Consider the following 19,433-nt stretch of genomic DNA (forward strand, 5'->3'; position numbering starts at 1 on the left):
AGCACCATACCAATGAATTAAACTCACAAGCATCCTTTAAAGGTTTACTAAAGGAAGAAGAGGAAGAACAGCAGCAAAAGAACGTAAGAGTGAGATAGAAGAGAGGACAGGGAGGGAGAAGGAGAGGGAGGGGACCCCCTTGCAAAGAATGACAGGATGATCTTCCTTCCTCAAATCCCATTGGCAGACACCCCCTCCCTCTCTCCCTCCCTCCCCAACCAAGGCAGAATTGATAGAGCCGCTGTAATTTATCCACTGTAATTTATCCAATGTTTGGGGCTGGTCAACGCATCTTCTGTTAGGAGTACCATTCTTGAAAGTGTTGGAAGTAAAGTCTTCATCCTGGTTCATCCAAGCTGGGAATAAACATGGCAACTGCTTTGGGAAGAAGGTTTGTAGTTTATTGGAGAGGAGAGCTAGACAGGAAGATGGTTCTGGCAGCAAGAGAAGTGGAAAAAGGGCTGAGCACATGTAGGAAGTAGGTTTTTATACCCTCTGGAGCCTTTTGTTCGGAGTTGTTCCTGTGGCATGAACTTTGACCTGAGTCTGAGTGTGCCTTTCTGGTATTCTGATGGTGATGGGTCAATCTTATTATATCCAAAGGTCATATCCTGCTTCCCTGGGGCTGATGACTCTTAGAGTTTGGATGGGGTATGTCGATTTTAGGTCTTTGTCTTCTTAATCTCCTAGTTCCCTGGAGTTACATCTGCATCTCTATAGGGCTGGTTTCTGCTTGGAGGAGGGAGACTTGGGGCTATTAAGAAAACTGGGCATGCTTTTCTGCCTCTTTAAGATCCTTTGAGAAAATATATTTTTCTGCCTTTTTAATATTTCCTTCTCGGGGGGGGGGCTGACTTCCCACAAAAGCAAAGAAGGTATGTTTGAGTCCTCAGACTCTGAATGATGTATTTTTTTTTTTACTATGTTTGTCAGTTAGGAAAAGAACAATTCTTTTACAGAGATGTCTCAGAACTGGAACTATATAGTTTAATATAAAGTTAATATTTGACATGAAGAACCAAGAAAGACACATGGAGTTATTTCTAAGTCGTTTCTTTTATTATTCCTCACCTATAGACAGACATCCAAATTTAAGCTAAATTAAACTATAATTGCCAAACTAAAGCAACTATTTACATCACTAACGATATACTCCGAGAATTGCCAGCTGAACTATCTAAACTTCTCTGTCTCTTAGTCCTTTGAAATGCAACCCCTCCCTCCTGGGAATCCAGGCTACGTTCCACCGCAATGGTTACTCCTTGCAATAATCCATGCTGATAGTTCCATAGCTTCAATGTTGGCTACACTTCCATTTATTCTCACCAAAAGGAAGACAGAGACTCCGATCTTTGCTTTAAACAGCCAGTCAGTCTTTCAATGATGTTGGTTGGTCATCTGAATGGACAAAACTGTTTAAACGAAACCCTGCATCTATAAAGCAAGGATAAAGATAATCATAGAAAAAAGAGAAGGAAAAAAATAACAAAGGAGCTTGGTGAAGAATCTGGGCCACTGGAAACTCTTCTGGAGAAGTCCTCCTAATATCCCAGAGTCTGTGGGAAAGCAAGCAATTTCCTCTCTAGGAAATGAGATGGTTGGGGGCCATTCCTGAAAAGACCCTGCAAAGCTGGTTTACATCCAATGGTAGGTAGCAAATATGGTTTCCCGGAAAGTTTTGGAAACCCATTGCCAGGGTTTCTATAACACATTCTACCAGCTTAGTTAAAATTTCACTGGCTTCATTGTTTGAACAATCTAAGCCTAATTAGCTTTAAACTAGGTTAGGTTTTTTGGTGGTTTGTTATACAAACACGGCCTATTTAGTTAATCCTAGGTTTAATGTATAAACTGAGAAAGTGGGTTAACCAGTAACAATTAAGCAGGTGATGAAATCTCATTTCAGGTCATCTGTATAGGTGACACCCGTGTTCTAGCTGATCCATTTCTGTTCCTGTTCTCCTTCTATAGAACGGAATTACGGTATTACATTGGATAAGCATCTTCCCCGGGAACTATCTTGTGCCTGTAGAAACATAATAAAATACAGAATTTAAAATTGCCTGCCTTCAGGGTGATAGTTTTAAAGTACTAGTAGCAGGCAGTCCTCGACTTACAACTAGTCGCTTAATGACTGTTCAGAGTTACAATAGGCCTCCCCAGAGTTACTTATGACCCATTTTTGAAGTTACAGTGACTGTCTCCCTGGGGTCTCATGATTGCATTTTGAGTACTTGGCAACTGGTTCACCTTTACGGCCATTTCAGGATGCCACTGTCACAGGACTGCAATTTGCAACATTTTTTAAAATCAGTTTCCAGGATCTACTTCTAGTTTCCAGCAAAAAAATAAACACCCATTAGGGAAAATCTGATTAACAATGTTAGCTTTTCTTCACCACGGCCACAAGAAATGTTGGAATCAAAGGATGCTTTGATTTACAACTGTAATAACCTACGATCATAATTCCAGCCTCAATTATTGCTGTAGGTCAAGGACTACCTGTATATCATAGCCTTTCTACTGATTTGCCCAATTAGATCATGGTTTCCCAGCCTATCTTGGACTTCAGCTCCCCTGTTTCCCAGCCAAATTGATCCAAACCCCAGGAAATCTGCTAGGTCCAATTCAGCTAAGTCAGGGAAGGCTGATCCTGATTACTAACCCCTAAAATCACAGGCTTGGTACTATGGTATATACACAGTCCCAGAAAGCGGTACATTTAACGGAATAACAGAATAACAGAGTGGGAAGGGACCTTGGTGGTCTTCTAGTCCAGCCCCCTGCTCAAGCAGGAGACATTACACCATTTCAGACAAATGGCTCTCCAATCTCTTCTTGAAATCTCCAGTGTTGGAGCACCTGCCACTTCTGGAGGCAAGTCGTTCCACCGGTTAATTGTTTTAACAGGCCATTGATTGTGATTTGTTTGTGCAGTGCTTTGATCTACATTTGATCAGCCAAAGAGGCTCCCACGGGCTGGGCGGGGAATCGCCATGGTAGCTTGCCAGACATAAAACTAGGATCCCATGTGCTCCTTTTGGAATCTGAAGTTCTGCACTGTGTTCATCTTTGTGCTCAGTTTGTACACTTATGCACTTGTTGTTAGTTGCGAAGTCTTGTCTGACCCATCGCGATCCCATGGACAACATTCCTCCAGGCCTTCCTGTCCTCTACCATCTTCTGGAGTCCATTTAAGCTCACGCCTACCGCTTCAGTGACTCCATCCATCCAGCCACCTCCTTCTCTGTCGTCCCCTTCTTCTCTTGCCCTCCATCTTTCCCAGCATCAGGCTCTTCTCCAGTGAGTCCTTCCTTCTCATTAGGTGGCCAAAGGACTTGAGGTTCAACTTCAGGATTTGGCCTTCTAAAGAGCAGTCAGGGTTGATCTCCTCCAGGACTGACCGGTTGGATCGCCCTGCAGTCCAAGGGACTCGCAGGAGTCTTCTCCAGCCCCAGAGTTCAAAGGCCTCAATTCTTTTGCGCTCAGCCTTTCTTATGGTCCAACTTTCACAGCCATACATTGCAACTGGGAAAACCATGGCCTGGACTATACGTACTTTTGTTGGCAGGGTGACGTCTCTGCTTTTTATGCTGTCTAGATTTGCCACTTATACACAACAGAAGACTAATCATGCAAAGTGCTTCTAAGCCTTCCATGAGTTCATGCCCAAAAAAATAGGGAACTCCCAGAGACCTTCTCCCCGTTAGGAATGAGAGGGGAAATTTACCTTAGTTCCTTCCACTGGTAAGCAACCTTTATAAAACGAAGACCATTGTCACTGCAATCATAACGAATAAAGGAGCTAAGAGAGGAGCGGAAAAAAGGAAGTCATGAATTTCGTGGTAGCTAAATGAAGCCGTCACTTCCCACTGATTCAATATCTCTATAAGGGAGTAACTGTACTTTGGTGGTGAAGACACCAGGCTACAAACCCAGAGACTGTGAGTTCTAGTTCTGCCTTAGGCACGAAAGCTGGCTGGGTGACTTTGGGCCAATCACAGGAGACTGTGAGTTCTAGTTCTGCCTTAGGCACGAAAGCCGGCTGGATGACTTTGGGTCAATCACCAAGAGACTGTGAGTTCTAGTTCTGCCTTAGGCACAAAAGCCGTCTGGGTGAATTTGGGCCAATCACCAGGTGATGGTGAATTCCAGTTCTGCCTTAGGCACAAAAGCCAGTTGGGTGACTTTGGGCCAATCACCGGGAGACTGTGAGTTCTAGTTCTGCTTTAGGCATGAAAGCTGGCTGGGTGACTTTGGACCAATCACCAAGAGATGGTGAGTTCTAGTTCCGCCTTAGGCAGGAAAGCTGGCTGGGTGACGTTGGGCCAATCGCCAGGAGACTGTGAGTTCTAGTTCCGCCTTCGGCACGAAAGCCGGCTGGGTGACTTTGGGCCAATCACCAGGAGACCGTGAGTTCTAGTTCTGCCTTAGGCACAAAAGCCGTCTGGGTGAATTTGGGCCAATCACCGGGAGACTGTGAGTTCTAGTTCTGCCTTAGGCACAAAAGCCAGTTGGGTGACTTTGGGCCAATCACCGGGAGACTGTGAGTTCTAGTTCTGCTTTAGGCATGAAAGCCGGCTGGGTGACTTTGGACCAATCGCCAGGAGACTGTGAGTTCTAATTCTGCTTTAGGCACAAAAGCCAGCTGGGTGCCTTTGGCCGATCACCGGGAGACTGTAAGTTCTAGTTCTGCCTTAGGCACGAAAGCCGGCTGGGTGACTTTGGGCCAGTCTCTCTCTCTCTCTCTCTTTTAACCCAACCCACCTCCCAAGGTTGCCGTTGTGGGGAAAATGGGCGGAAGAAGGAGTGTTAGGGAAGATCGCTTCCTTGAATTGTGTATAAAAATAATAAATATGGGCTATAAACAAACAAAGAAAGAAAGTTTCCTTTCCAATTTCTCTACCTCCATTCATCAGGATTAGTGTCATTTCAAAATATAGTTTTAATTAAGCAGATGGGGTCTAGTGGCCCCCTCAATGCTAGCCTACTACTTTATTGGCTAGAACCCGGGTCCCCAATCTTGTCAACTTTTAAGACTTGTGGACTTCAACTCCCAGAATTCCCCAGCCAGCCATGCTGGCTGGGGAATTCTGGGAGCTGAAGTCCACAAGTCCTAAAATTGCGAAGATTGGGGACCCCTAGGCTAGAAGCCCCTGTATGAAATTGCTCCCAAAAGCTGAGATAGTAATTGGTGGTACCAAACTGAAGGCTAACTGTGCCACAGGTATTATCGCTTCCCATCTCCCCACTTCGCCAGCAAAAATTTATTTATTTATTTTATTTTTATTTTATTTTTAAAATTTATAAGCCACCCCCACTCCCGGAGGACTCTGGGCGGCTAACAGTAAAAACACATAAAACATAACAAAACAAACAGTACAAGAACAGTCATCCAGGGGTCAGGTTTTATAAAGGTGGTGCAGCAGTTAGAGTGCAGTACTGCAGGCCACTTTAGCTGACTGTGTTCAGCAGGTCAGCGGTTCAAATCTCACCGGCTCAAGGTTGACTCAGCCTTCCATCCTTCCGGGGTAGGTAAAATGAGGACCAAGATTGTTGGGGGCAATGTAAATATATATATATATATATATATATATATATATATATATATATATATATATATATACATTGCTTACTGGTGTACACCGCTTAGAGAGTGCTTGCAATTAAAGCGGTATATAAGTCTCATAAATAAATAAATAAATAAATAAATAAATAAACCCCAGGCCTGCCGGAAAAGCCAGGTCTTAAGCAACTTACAGAAAACCAACAGGGTGGGAGCGGTCCTAATCTCCGGGGGGAGCTGGTTCCAAGATGTGGGTGCCATCACAGAGAAGGCCCTCCCCCACGGCCCCGCCAAATGGCACTGCTGGGCCGACGGGACCTAAAGGAGGCCCAGCCTGTGGGATCTAACCGGACGAAGGGAACTATGAGGTAGTAGGCGGTCTTTTCTTTTCCAATCATCAGGACTAAAGGATGGCGCAAACACCTGGCACGGCCCTTCTTACCTGGATCGAGGTATTGCTTCTGTGACTGTGATGGAGGTACGGCTTCATCATTGGTGCATGGTGGATTTAAGCCGGTCCAGAGCGCAACGCCACTTGACTCCTCACACCTAATAATGCCAGTGATAGGAGCCTGTGCTTGAGATTCATTCAAGCATTTATAGCTCAGTTTTTGTCCCACTTTGTATTTTATCACTTTAACAGTGGCGTGCTTGTATGGGGCGGGAACTCCGCAATATCCTGTGGGGATGGGGGGGGGCAAAGAGAAAAATCAGAGAACATCCTTCGCAAACACTGACAAACCTAAATTCATCAGAATTTAGCCGGTGGCTAAACATGACAGTCACAGCAGCATCGATGTATTTACTGACTCACCGTCCTTAGAGAGATTGGTGAGGTAGTAAAATTACTCAACTGGGTAATTAACAGGCTGATTTACAGACAGCAGGATTGATTGAGGGACAATAAAACTAAGGGGAAGCTGATTGGAATCATAAAGGTTGAGCAGAATACATCCAGTTTGTTGTGAAGACATAGCATGCTAATGCCTACTTTACAAAATGTTCTTGTCACATTCACCAAGCCATCACCCACATTACAGCACAATGACCTATTTTCCAACAACCACAAATGTCAATTCTAAGACCAGAGATGGTTCTTTATTTTTTTACACCCAATAGACAGAATTGTTCCAGACTAAAGTGATAATTCCTGTGAGTCCTCTGGACTGCAAGGCGATCAAACCAATCAGTCCTGGAGATCAACCCTGACTGCTCTTTAGAAGGCCAGATCCTGAAATTGAAATTCAAGTCCTTTGGCCACCTAATGAGAAGGAAGGACTCACTGGAGAAGAGCCTCATGCTGGGAAAGATGGAGGGCAAGAGAAGAATGGGATGACAGAGAATGAGGTGGCTGGAGGGAGTCACTGAAGCAGTAGGCATGAGCTTCAATGGACTCGAGAAGATGGCAGAGGACAGGAAGGCCTGGAGGAATATTGTCCATGGGGTCGCAATGGGTCAGACACGATTTCGCAACTAACAACATCTATCTATCTATCTATCTATCTATCTATCTATCTATCTATCTATCTATCTATCTATCTATCTATCATCTGTTGAGGCCTTTGAACAATGGTGCTGGAGAAGACTCCTGTGAGTCCCCTGGACTGCAAGGCGATCCAACCGGTCAGTCCTAGAGGAGATCAACCCTGACTGCTCTCTAGAAGGCCAGATCCTGAAGTTGAAACTCAAGTACTTTGGCCACCTAATGAGAAGGAAGGACTCACTGGAGAAGAGCCTGATGCTGGGAAAGATGGAGGGCAAGAGAAGAAGGGGACGACAGAGAATGAGGTGGCTGGATGCAGTCACTGAAGCAGTAGGCGTGAGCTTCAATGGACTCCAGAAGATGGTAGAGGACAGGAAGGCCTGGAGGAACGTGGTCCATGGGGTCGCGATGGGTCGAACACGACTTGGCAACTAACAACAAAGTGATAACTTTCAAACTTAATATATTATATCTTGGATAGTCTAAGTGTGGCATGTTTTCCACCCTTCCTCATTACCTTCCATGACTGTTGGGGTGCTGGTGCTGAGTTGGGGCCCACTGGAACTCTTCTCCCATTTTTCAGTAGGAGACGGCCCTGAAGGAAGATCAACCAATTTGGGGTCAATTTTGCAGAAATTCTACTAAGGAAAACAAACATGCTAGAGAGATACAATCAGATTCTCTAGATTGTAGTTTCCGAGTTTAGATGAAGATGGGAGGAGATAGAAAGCTTGGATGAAGTTGGGAGGAGATAGAAAGCTTGGATGAAGATGAGAGGAGATAGAAAGCTTGGGTGAAGTTGGGAGGAGATAGAAAGCTTGGGTGAAGTTGGGAAGAGAAAGAAAGCTTGGATGAAGATGGGAGGAGATAGAAAGTTTGGGTGAAGATGGGAGGAGAAAGAAAGCTTGGATGAAGATGGGAGGAGATAGAAAGCTTGGGTGAAGATGGGAGGAGAAAGAAAGCTTGGATGAAGATGGGAGGAGATAGAAAGCTTGGGTGAAGTTGGGAGGAGATAGAAAGCTTGGGTGAAGATGGGAGGAGAAAGAAAGCTTGGATGAAGATGGGAGGAGATAGAAAGTTTGGGTGAAGATGGGAGGAGATAGAAAGCTTGGGTGAAGATGGGAGGAGATAGAAAGCTTGGATGAAGATGGGAGGAGAAAGAAAGCTTGGATGAAGATGGGAGGAGATAGAAAGTTTGGATGAAGATGGGAGGAGAAAGAAAGCTTGGATGAAGTTGGGAGGAGATAGAAAGTTTGGGTGAAGATGGGAGGAGATAGAAAGCTTGGGTGAAGATGGGAGGAGAAAGAAAGCTTGGATGAAGATGGGAGGAGATAGAAAGCTTGGATGAAGATGGGAGGAGATAGAAAGCTTGGGTGAAGATGGGAGGAGAAAGAAAGCTTGGATGAAGATGGGAAGAGAAAGAAAGCTTGGATGAAGATGGGAGGAGATAGAAAGCTTGGGTGAAGATGGGAGGAGATAGAAAGCTTGGATGAAGATGGGAGGAGAAAGAAAGCTTGGATGAAGATGGGAGGAGATAGAAAGCTTGGGTGAAGTTGGGAGGAGATAGAAAGCTTGAGTGAAGATGGGAGGAGATAGAAAACTCGGGTGAAGATAGGAGGAGATGAGAGGAAGGTGGTCCTCAGGGAGGAAGGCGGTAAAAAAAAAATCAAGATGGCCGTCTGATAGCCAAATCTAGCCTTAGGTCAGTGGTTCTCAGCCTGTGGGTCAGGACCCCATTTGGGGTCGAACGACCATTTAACGGGGGTCGCCAAACAACGCAGTCCGCCATTTTTCCCCCTTTTCCTTAGCTGTGCTACTCCCTTTTATTCTATTGGCTTTTGAAAGCCAATAGAATAGACTCTCTTGAATAGAGTCTAATTCTATTGGCTTTCAAAAGCCAATAGGAATTGTCCAGGCTGTCTCTGCCCTGCTGAGCCCGCCAAAAGTCCCAGTCTGCAAACGGTGCTGCACCCGTTGAGTAGTCCTCGACTTACGACCGGTTGGGGGTCGCGGCATTAAAAAGGTTGAGAACCACTGGATTAAAGGGACGGGGACCAATCAGATTAAAGGGACGGGGACAAAGGTATAGAAAAAAGCAAGACACCGTGGAATGGAGTCAGTAGCCAGTAACTGTGGTGGGAAACTGCGCAGCTGAAGTTGCCATAACTCCCTGCAACAGCACACACACACACACACACACATGCTTCCTGGAGACAGTGTAAGTTAACCACAACCTTCTTCCTACAGCAATGATATCAGCTTCATGATTGTCTGATAAAGAGCAGCGAGGGCAGTGGTGGGACTCAGCCAGTTTGTACCACTTTGGCAGAACCGGTAACTAATTTTTTTGTTGCCCAGGCCCAGAATGGACTTCCGGAAGCGGCATCCATACAGAGAACCGGTTGTTCCCATATTTGAATCCCACTGCTGAGCAAGGGTCTCACTGAAGCATGTTCAGTGGTTTGGGGAAAGGCAGAAAAAAAAATGTTCCACCACCTACGTTGGTCCACGTTAGCATAAACCACATTTTGGTGTGTTGCTTTTCTTTCGCCAAGCTGCCCCAGGCTTTTCAGAATTTTTAAGGAGGGGAGCCAGATAAAAGCTACGGTTTTGCAGATAGATAGATATATTTATCAAAACAGGCACTTTTTTTTTTTTTTTTGCACAGATCTTTCTCAGTTTCACGACTTTGTGCATGCAAGGGAAGAAATAATGCTTGATCAATAAGAGCCCAATAGTGCATGATTCGTTTAAGCACTGCAGTAATTCACTTAAGGAGAAATTTCCTGACAGTTAGAACAATTGATCGGTGGAACAACTTGCCTCCAGATGTTGTGAATGCTCCAACACTGGACGTTCTTAAGAAGAGATGGTAGGGTATAGTCTGAAATGGTATAGGGTTTTCTGTCTGAGCAGGGGGTGAGACTAGAAGATCTCCAAGGTCCCTTCCAGCTCCATTATGATTAAATTGATTGAAGATGATAGATAGATGATAGATAGATAGATAGATAGATAGATAGATAGATAGATAGATAGATAGATAGATAGATAGATGGATGGATGGATGGATGGATGGATGGATGGATGGATAGATAGATAGATAGATAGATAGATAGATATACGGACAGACAGATAGATGTTAGATAGATAGATAGATAGATAGATAGATAGATAGATAGATAGATAGATAGTTGGTTGGATGGATGGATAGATAGATGGATGGATGGATGGATGGATGATAGATAGATAGATAGATAGATAGATAGATAGATAAATAGATAGATAGCTGGATGGATGGATAGATGGATGGATGGATGATAGATAGATAGATAGATAGATAGATAGATAGATAGATAGATAGACGGACAGACAGACAGATAGATGTTAGATAGATAGATAGATAGATAGATAGATAGATAGATAGATAGATAGATAGTTGGATGGATGGATAGATAGATAGATGGATGGATGGATGGATGGATGATAGATAGATAGATGATAGATAGATAGATAGATAGATAGATAGATAGATAGATAGATAGACAGACAGACGGATGGATGGATAGATGATAGATAGATAGATAGATAGATAGATAAATAGATAGATAGATAGATAGATAGATAGATAGATAGACAGACAGACAGACAGACAGACAGACAGATAGTCAAGTTGTGGGTGCTCCAACACTGGAAGTTTTCAAGAAGAGACTGGACAGCGATTTGTCTGAAATGGGAAATGGTATCAGGTCAATGGTATCAATGAAGGTTGGACTAGAAGACCTCCAAGGTCCCTTCCAACTGTGTTATTCTACTCCAACTTTGGCAAGTAAGGTCAAAAAAGGGGCAAAAGTCATTTGGCAACCGCCTTGCTTAGCTATGGAAAATGTTAGGCTCCATTGAGATCGTAAGGTGAAGACCACCTGTATCCATCAGGCTTCCCAAAGGCTTCCCAGCAATCCACCTCTTACCTAGGCAGATGGGTTGGTGAGTGGACTTCCACTGAGCGATTCCAGATATGTTTGTGCATTTAATAATGTTACTTTTTCCTGCTTGTCTCTTGTAGCCTTCATCACATATGTAGCGAGCCGAAGTACCCACAACATACTGATCCGTGTAATACTCTGCAAATTTAGCTGTATCAGGATCAGGGCATTGATCTGCAAAGGAAGAGAAACGATAAACACGGTGCTGTTTGATCATCCCAGCCGCAAGCCAAGTTGGATGGGATCCGTTGCATTCTCCTAGACCAGGGGTAGGCAACCTTGGCTCTTGGATGACTCGTGGACTTCAACTCCCAGAATTCCTGAGTCAGCTATGCTGACTCAGGAATTCTGGGAGCTGAAGTCCACGAGTCATCAAAGAGCCGAGGTTGCCTACCCCTGTCCTAGACCAAGGCTTTTCAACCAGTGGTACGGGTACCACCTATGGTACATTGATACATGCAGTGGTACATGACCATCCTAGAAAAGTGGTAGCAGGGGAGGGGAATGAGCTGAACCGGTGGCAGCACCGCATAAGCCTGAGCGAGAGATGGCTGGAGCTGCAGGGCTGTCGGGGCTCAGCGGAAGCCCCAGGATCAGCGCCAGGCTCCAGCTAGGGTTCAGCGCTTATCCTGGCGCTTCCGCTGAGCCCAGAAGAAGCGCCGATCAGCTGGAATGTTGCAGCCTCTGCAGGGTCTTGTGATTGACATTCAGATGCTTGGCAACCGATTCATATTTATGACGGTCACAGTGTCCCAGGGTCATGTGAAGGGACCAAAACCTGCTGCAACCACCCAGCAGATGGGGGGGGAATAAAAACCAAATACCCACCCCACCCCACCCCCGTTGCCAATCCTCAACGAAATGCTCACAACAATGAAAACCTCGGACAGGAGGAAGAGCGCGGCCGGGTGGGCAGGCAGGTGTCTTGCTCAGCTGTGGCTTGGGGGGCATTTTTTTCGGTGCCATTGTAACTTCAAACAGTCACTAAGCGAACTGTTGTAAGTCGAGGACTACCTGTACTTTATCACTTTTTTCTCTCTTTTTTTGGTCATCGAGTTTTTGACATTTTTGTATAAGAAAAGGAAAGCTCAGGAAGATTGCAAACAGTGATATACAGGGAACTTTGTATAAGATTGCATTTTTCCTTCCTACTGCCCATAGAAATATAGGAAAAACACCCTAAATATCTTCATAGGCCTTCTGTTTTGTCTTCCTTCCTTCCTTCCTTCCTTCCTTCCTTCCTTCCTTCCTTCCTTCCTTCCTTCCTTCCTTCCTTCCTTCCTTCCTTCCTTTCCTTTCCTTTCCCTTCCCTTCCTCTTTCTTTCTTTCTTTCTTTCTTTCTTTCTTTCTTTCTTTCTTTCTTTCTTTCTTTCTTTCTTTCTTTCCTTATAAGTGTGACATTTTATTCTAATCATCAAACCCATAAATCACATTTACTTTTTTTTACTTTTTTCAGCAAAAAGTCCAGAAGGGGTTTCCAGTCCCTAATAAATTCTCTGCTGCAGAAACTCTCCTGAAGGATTCAGGTGGCCTTTTTCAAGCTGAAATGTATCGTTAGAAATTCAAAAGGGTAGAAAAAGTCCATATTTCTGAAAGGCAGTAGACCTGTTTTTGTTTTTTGTTTTAATGTCAATGTTACAGGTTCTTCCCCCATTTATAATGATTTCTGCTGGTTGGCTTTATTGAACAAGAACAAAAAAAAATATTTAGTCAAAGAGGGTAAAATGAAAAAAAACGATCTTCAAGTGAAACCCAACATGTGAGTAAAAAAAACTCTCACTTTCCATCAAAGTCAGCCGCATTTCTCTCAAGACTTCAAACAATTTCTTTGAAGCAGCTGCTTGAGGGAACCACATTTTATCTGCTCCGTAACTTGCAGTCTTGTCATCCAGGTTTTACTTTCAGCCCCTGCTCTTTCACCCAAAGTTATCGCTGTGAACAAAAATGGAAAAACATGCCTTGCGATAGACTCCTATCGCAAGCCTTGCAGGTCTCCTGACTTCATAATGAAGTTAAGAATCCCTTGATTCCCTCCTTGGTGATTTCATTTTAAAAAATAAACAATTAAAGTTCGTCATAAGTGAAAATACAAATCAGAAAGGAAAATCAGAGAAGTTAAAGGGGGGAAGAAGAGGTTAAAAAAAAAAAAAAAAAGTCCAGAAACTATTTCCAGGTAGAAAGAAAACTAGGAAAGTTTTTGTCTTTAATTTTGTAATCTAATTCGCTTTTCCTTTTTCAATATTTCTGGTTAACAAAACTCTGGAAATCTATTTTTCTGGTCTGTAGGGGGCTGATAGAAACTTGTTGTTAATCAGATGTGTGTTTCCTCCTTCTGCAACTGAGGGGTTTGCTTGGGTTCCCCGTTTGTCCTGCAAAAATACATTAAAGATCTCCAGAACTCCCAAAGATTGTTGGTTGGAAAGGATAGGGTTTTTTTTTAAGAAAAAACATCCAGGAATAAAAGAAATGCACTCCCTAATATTGATGTGAAAAAGTTCCTGGATAGAACAGAAGAGAATAACAGAGTTGGAAGGGATCTGAGAGGTCTACTAGTCTAATTCCTGCTCAAGCAGGAGACCCTATACCAGTGTTTCTCAACCTTGACAATTTTAAGACATGTGGACTTCAACTCCCAGAATTCCACAGCCAGCAATGCTGGCTGTGGAATTCTGGGAGTTGAAGTCCACATGCCTTAAAATTGTCAAGGTTGAGAAACACTGCCCTATACCATTTCAGATAAATGGTTGTCCAGTCTCTTCTTAAAAACCTCCAGTGATGGAGCACCCACAACTTCTGGAGGCAAGTCATTCCACTGATAATAATAATAATGATAAAGTTGGAAGGGACCTTGAGGTCATCTAGTCCAACCCCCTGCTCAGGCAGGAAACCCTATACCATTTTGGACAAATGGCTGTCCAGTTTCTTCTTAAAAACTTCCAGTGTTGGAGCATTCACCGCTTCTGGAGGCAGGTTGTTCCACTGGTTAATTGTTCTAACTGTCAGGAAGTTTCTCCTTAGTTCTGGGTTGCTTCTCTCCTTGATGAGTTTCCATCCGTTGCTTCTTGTCCTGCCCTCAGATGCTTTGGAGAATAGCTTGACTCCCTCTTCTTTGGGGCAGCCCCTGGGATACTGGAAGACTGCTATCATGTCCCCCCCTCGTCCTTCTCTTCGTTAAACTAGACATACCCAATTCCAGCAACCGTTTCTTATATGTTTTAGCCTCCAGTCCCCTGATCATCTTTGTTGCTCTTCTCTGTACTCTTTCTAGAGTCTCAACATCTTTTTTACATCGTGGTGACCAAAACTGGAGGCAGTATTCCAAGTGTGGCCTTGCTTCTCTCCTTGATTAGTTTCCATCCATTGTTTCTTGTCTTGCCTTTTGGTGTTTTGGGAACTAAGTTGACCGCCCTCTCCTTTGTGGCGGCCCCTCAGATATTGGAAGATTGCTATCCTGTCCCCCCTCGTCTTTCTTTTCACTACCCAATTCCTTCAACCGTTCTTCATATGTTTTAGCCTCCAGTTTCCTTATCAGATTTGTTGGTCTTTTCTGCACTTTTTTTCTAGAGATCAACATCATTTTTAGATTGTGAATGCAGTCACCAAAGTTGAATTTACCTTGCGGCTGACTTTACGTTTCTCATTCTTTCTCATTTTCACGAATGGAGTAAGTCTGATCTGCCAGTTATTTGTGAACTGCAATTCCCAGCACTCCCTCAGCACAAGACATACTGGCTGACACTGCTGGAAATGGCAGTTCAGCAGTAGATTCCCCATCGAGAATGTGACAAACTTATTAATCATCTCTCTGTCAACTAAAAAAAGGTTCTCAAGTGACAATTAGACCACAAAATAGGATTCCAGTTTGTGGAAACAACATTGGCAGGTGGAGAATGCCAAGCTGCACCTGATTTGCCTTCTCACAAGACACACAAACACTCTCCCGTCTTGCCAACTACAACATCCCCCAAAGTGATCTGCAAAAAAAAAAAAATCTCCTTAAGCTTTTTCATTTCATTCACAGGCACATTCAGAGACAACCTAGATAGAACTAAGGAGAAACTTCCTGACAGTTAGAGCAATTAACCAGTGGAACAACCTGCCTCCAGAAGCGTTGAATGTTCCAAGACTGGAAGTTTTTAAGAAGAGACTGGACAGCCATTTGTCTGAAATAGTATAGGGTTTCCTGCCTGAACAGGGGGTTGGATTAGATGACCTCCAAGGTCCTTCCAACATTATTGTTGTTGTTGTCATCATCATCATCATCATCATCATCATTCATTAGAAGTGAACCTCAGTCAACTGAACATTCAAATTGACTGGCGCTGATGGTTGACACGGGTTGCTGCCAGCATCCTAGGTATCAACCAGGTATCTCCTTAAAATGTAAGATGTTCTGAGTAGCGCAGTTTTTTGTAGCATTGCTGGAGTTATTGCAGTTCCCAGCGCCCCGATGACAATGGGTATCACTGTTACATGTTTCATGCATAATGGCCAGGTCGCGATATTTCGTATTTCTTCTTCTTCTTCTTCTTCTTCTTCTTCTTCTTCTTCTTCTTCTTCTTCTTCTTCTTCTTCTTCTTCTTCTTCTTCTTCTTCTTATTCTTCTTATTCTTCTTCTTATTCTTCTTCTTCTTCTTCTTCTTCTTCTTCTTCTTCTTCTTCTTCTTCTTCTTCTTCTTCTTCTTCTTCTTCTTCTCCTCCTCCTCCTCCTCCTTTTCCTTTTCCTTCTCCTTCTCCTTCTCCTTCTTCCCCTCCTCCTCCTCCTCCTCCTCCTCCTCCTTCGTAGTATTGTTATTAAATCCATCCATGGGAAATAGACTTGCTAGAATGCTTTGCCTCCCCTTATATCTTTTTTCAGATGAGAATTGCAACGCAAGTCAGGTGAACTTACCTTTTCCAGCCCCCTCACTATATTGGAAAATGCTGCATACCAGAAGCAGCCCAAACTCAAGAAAAACGCCGCTCATGTCTTCTTGACTGGCACCTCAGATCAATTTGGAAGGGAGTTTTAGCTGACAAATTTCAGAGTCTGTCGGTCTCTCTTCTGGAGGTCCCGAGCAGAAAAAGCAGTTTGATCATATCTTGCTAGCTCTACGTCCTTTTCACGCACCCACCCTGGAAGGAGCAGAAATTGAAATTGAAGAGACACACACACACACACACACACACACACACACACACACACACATCCTACTCATCTAGTAAGTTGCATTTTCAAAGGTGTCTCGGCTGAACTACATTTGGAGGAAGTGGTTTGCCCGTGCGGTTGAAACAGCTGACCCACAGAATGGACAATTTTTACCACCCGCTGTACCAGCTCCTTCTAAAACCAAGAGGCATCTAGCTGAAGTTGCAAATCAATCGTTTGGTCCATTCATTTACCTGCTGCGCCAGTGGCAAAGATTGGCAAACGCTGTGCCAAGGAAAACTGGCACGCCAAGGACTGTAATTACATTAATAGTGCCTTTACCGTTTGCATTTCATTTTTAATTCATCCTGTCAACACAGGCCGTACATAACTGTTACTACAGTTTAGGATGCAAATAGTCCTTAACTGAGCCCAAATTTATCCAGCTGAAGGAGCTGCTACAGCAGATGTTAAGACCATCTCTGTTGATCAAGTTTACTGCCCGCACGGGCAAAGCAGAAAAGATTGATAAACAAAGTATATACTTGATTCTACATGTGATAACAGCGGCAAGAGTCATATTCACCCAACACTGGAAAAAGGAAGAAATACCAGCAGAGGAAGAAACAATTAAAAAAAAATACTAGAATGTGCGGAAATGGACAGACTTGCTTTGGGGTTGAAAGAAAAAGAAGGAACAGAATACTTACTGACTTGGGACTTATTTTATCAATGGCTGGAAAAAAGAACAAAGGGTAGGAATTACCTTTGCATTAGTGAATGATAAACTCAGGCAACACGTTTGTTGAATAAGTACTACTGAATTGTATGAAAAAAATTAAAATAATAAAAACCTTTTAAAAAAAACAACTGCATGAGCAAACCACTTCCCGTGAGACAGTGGGTTTTGCCCCATTTTACGACCTTTCTGGCCACCGTTGTTAAGTGGATCACTGCAGTTCTTAAGTTAGTAACACAGCTGTTAAGTGAATCTGGCTCTGCTTGTCAGAAGTTGCAAAAGCGGATCATTGCAACCGTCATAAGTACACGCCAGTTGCCCAGCATCCAAATTTTGATCATGTGACCTTGTACTCCTTATGCATACCCACACCCACGTCCAATTTATACTCTGGCTAGCTTTGAAATCCAGCAGAATCAAAGAAGGTGGCTATCAGACCCGTAGTCTTCTTTGGGTGATTACTCTGAACTCCCATAATTCCCATCCTGTCTAATAAAGGCTTGGCTAGTCCTGGCTTAACAATAGCAGTAGCACTTAGACTTATATACCGCTTCACAGTGCCTTTACAGCCCTCTCTAAGTGGTTTAAGAGTCAGGATATTTACCCCCAACAATCTGGGTCCTCATTTTACCAACCTCGGAAGGACAAAAGGCTGAGTCAACCTTGAGTTGCTCAGGATCGAACTCCTGGCAGTTGGCAGAGCTAGCAATAGCAATAGCACTTATACTTACATACCACTTCACGGTGTTTTACAGCCCTCTCTAAGTGGTTTACAGAGTCAGCATATTTACCCCCAACAATCTGGGTCCTCATTTTACCAACCTCGGAAGGACAAAAGGCTGAGTCAACCTTGAGTTGGTCAGGATCGAACTCCTGGCAGTCGGCAGAACTAGCAATAGCACTTATACTTACATACCACTTCACAGTGTTTTACAGCCCTCTCTAAGTGGTTTACAGAGTCAGCATACTACCCCCAACAATCTGGGTCCTCATTTTAAGGATGGAAGGCTGAGTCAACCTCGAGTCCTGTCAGGATCGACCTGCTGGCAGTGGGCAGAGTCAGACTGCAATACTGCCTTCTAACCACTGCGCCACCAGGGCTCCTGGGGCTTGATAATCTTCTCATCCCATTCTTTTCATTGGCTCACTTGCGCCAATCATCTTTTAGTATGAGAAAAATCTCTTGTGGTCCGAAAGGAAATCAACCGTGGCTGTTCTTTGGAAGGACAGATAAAGCTCAAATACTTTGGCCACTAAATGAGAAGAGTGGACTCCTTGCAAAAGACCCCCATGCTTCTACCCTTGAAAGAAAGATTTAAACCAGACAAAAAAGAGTTATGGGTTTGATTTTGTGAGAAACGAATTGGAAATCCTACTGTGTGATAGCCATGAGCATTCTTACCAAAGTTTATAAATTGTTATTGAATTTGAATTTGGAGAATGAATAGGTAAAACACTCCAGTGGGCAAGGAACTTGGGATACAATGCCACGCTTGAACCATGGGAGAATATGTGGATGAAAAATTTACATTAAATTATAATTTCAAAGAAAAACCATATACGGTGATATATTCTTGGTACTGAACGCCAGATAAGTTGTATAAAGGTATTTCAAATGAATGTTGGAAATGTAAAAGTAAAGGAAGAGGATTCACATCTTAATCCAGAGGATTCTCAAAGTGAATATAAAGATAAAACCGGAAACCTTTCTTTTGAGTGTAATATAAAAAGACTTGGAAAAAGAAATTGGAACTTTTATGTTATATATGTTGACGGCAGCAAGATTGCTTTATGCACAAAAATGGAAGGATACTTTGATTCCTACAATGGATGAACGGCTGCAGGAGTTGATGGGGTTAGCAAAGATCACTTAACTGTCTGCTTTGATGAAAGGAAAAAACAACAACACCACAATTACTTTTCTTTCTACTTGGAAACCACTTCTGGACTTTGTGCTTGAGGTGGGAAAAAAAAATGAAACTTTGGTTTTGGGTTTTACCAACTAGATGGGTTTATTGATACAGAAATGGCTTGATTATAATATTATGTTAAAAGAAAAAGTTGAGGTTTGATGTTATCTTATTCTGCTTGCACCAGAGGGAGTCAGAAGCCAGTGCCTGTTCTTTCTTTCTTTCTTTCTTTCTTTCTTTCTTTCTTTCTTTCTTTCTTTCTTTCTTTCTTTCTTTCTTTCTTTCTTTCTCCCCTTTTTCCTACACTTTTCCCTCCCCCATCTTTCCTACTATTTTCTTTTGCATTTTTATATCTTATAGCAGTGTTTCCCAAATTTGACAATTTTAAGGCATGAGGACTTCAACTCCCAGAATTCCATAGCCAGCGTTGCTGGCTGTGGAATTCTGGGAGTTGAAGTCCACATGCCTTAAAATTGTCAAGTTTGGGAAACACTGTCTTATAGTATGGTATTAATCCATAAATAAACGATAAAAAAGGATCCTGATGCTGGGAAAGATTGAAGGCCAAAAAGGAGAAGAGGATGGCTAGATAAAAGTCTGTGGAGATTCTCAGTCAAATGTGCT

At 43.2% G+C, this 19,433-nt stretch overlaps 1 protein-coding gene across 1 annotated transcript; it reads right to left on the minus strand.

The window, feature by feature from the left end:
* Positions 1-766: 766 nt before the first annotated feature.
* Positions 767-16,141, minus strand: LOC120320099. The gene is made up of 6 exons (XM_039369554.1): positions 15,924-16,141; positions 11,018-11,206; positions 7,567-7,644; positions 6,009-6,245; positions 3,731-3,805; positions 767-2,026 (listed from the first exon to the last, which is right to left on the minus strand). The coding sequence occupies exons 1-5, from the start codon at positions 15,997-15,999 to the stop codon at positions 3,759-3,761; spliced, it is 627 nt and encodes a 208-aa protein (XP_039225488.1). The 5' UTR covers positions 16,000-16,141; the 3' UTR covers positions 767-2,026; positions 3,731-3,758.
* Positions 16,142-19,433: the final 3,292 nt, after the last annotated feature.

Source organism: Crotalus tigris, unplaced genomic scaffold, assembly GCF_016545835.1.
Source record: "Crotalus tigris isolate CLP2741 ecotype Arizona unplaced genomic scaffold, ASM1654583v1 scf7180000021160.8983255:1529534, whole genome shotgun sequence".
NCBI classification, from domain to species: Eukaryota; Metazoa; Chordata; class Lepidosauria; order Squamata; family Viperidae; genus Crotalus; species Crotalus tigris.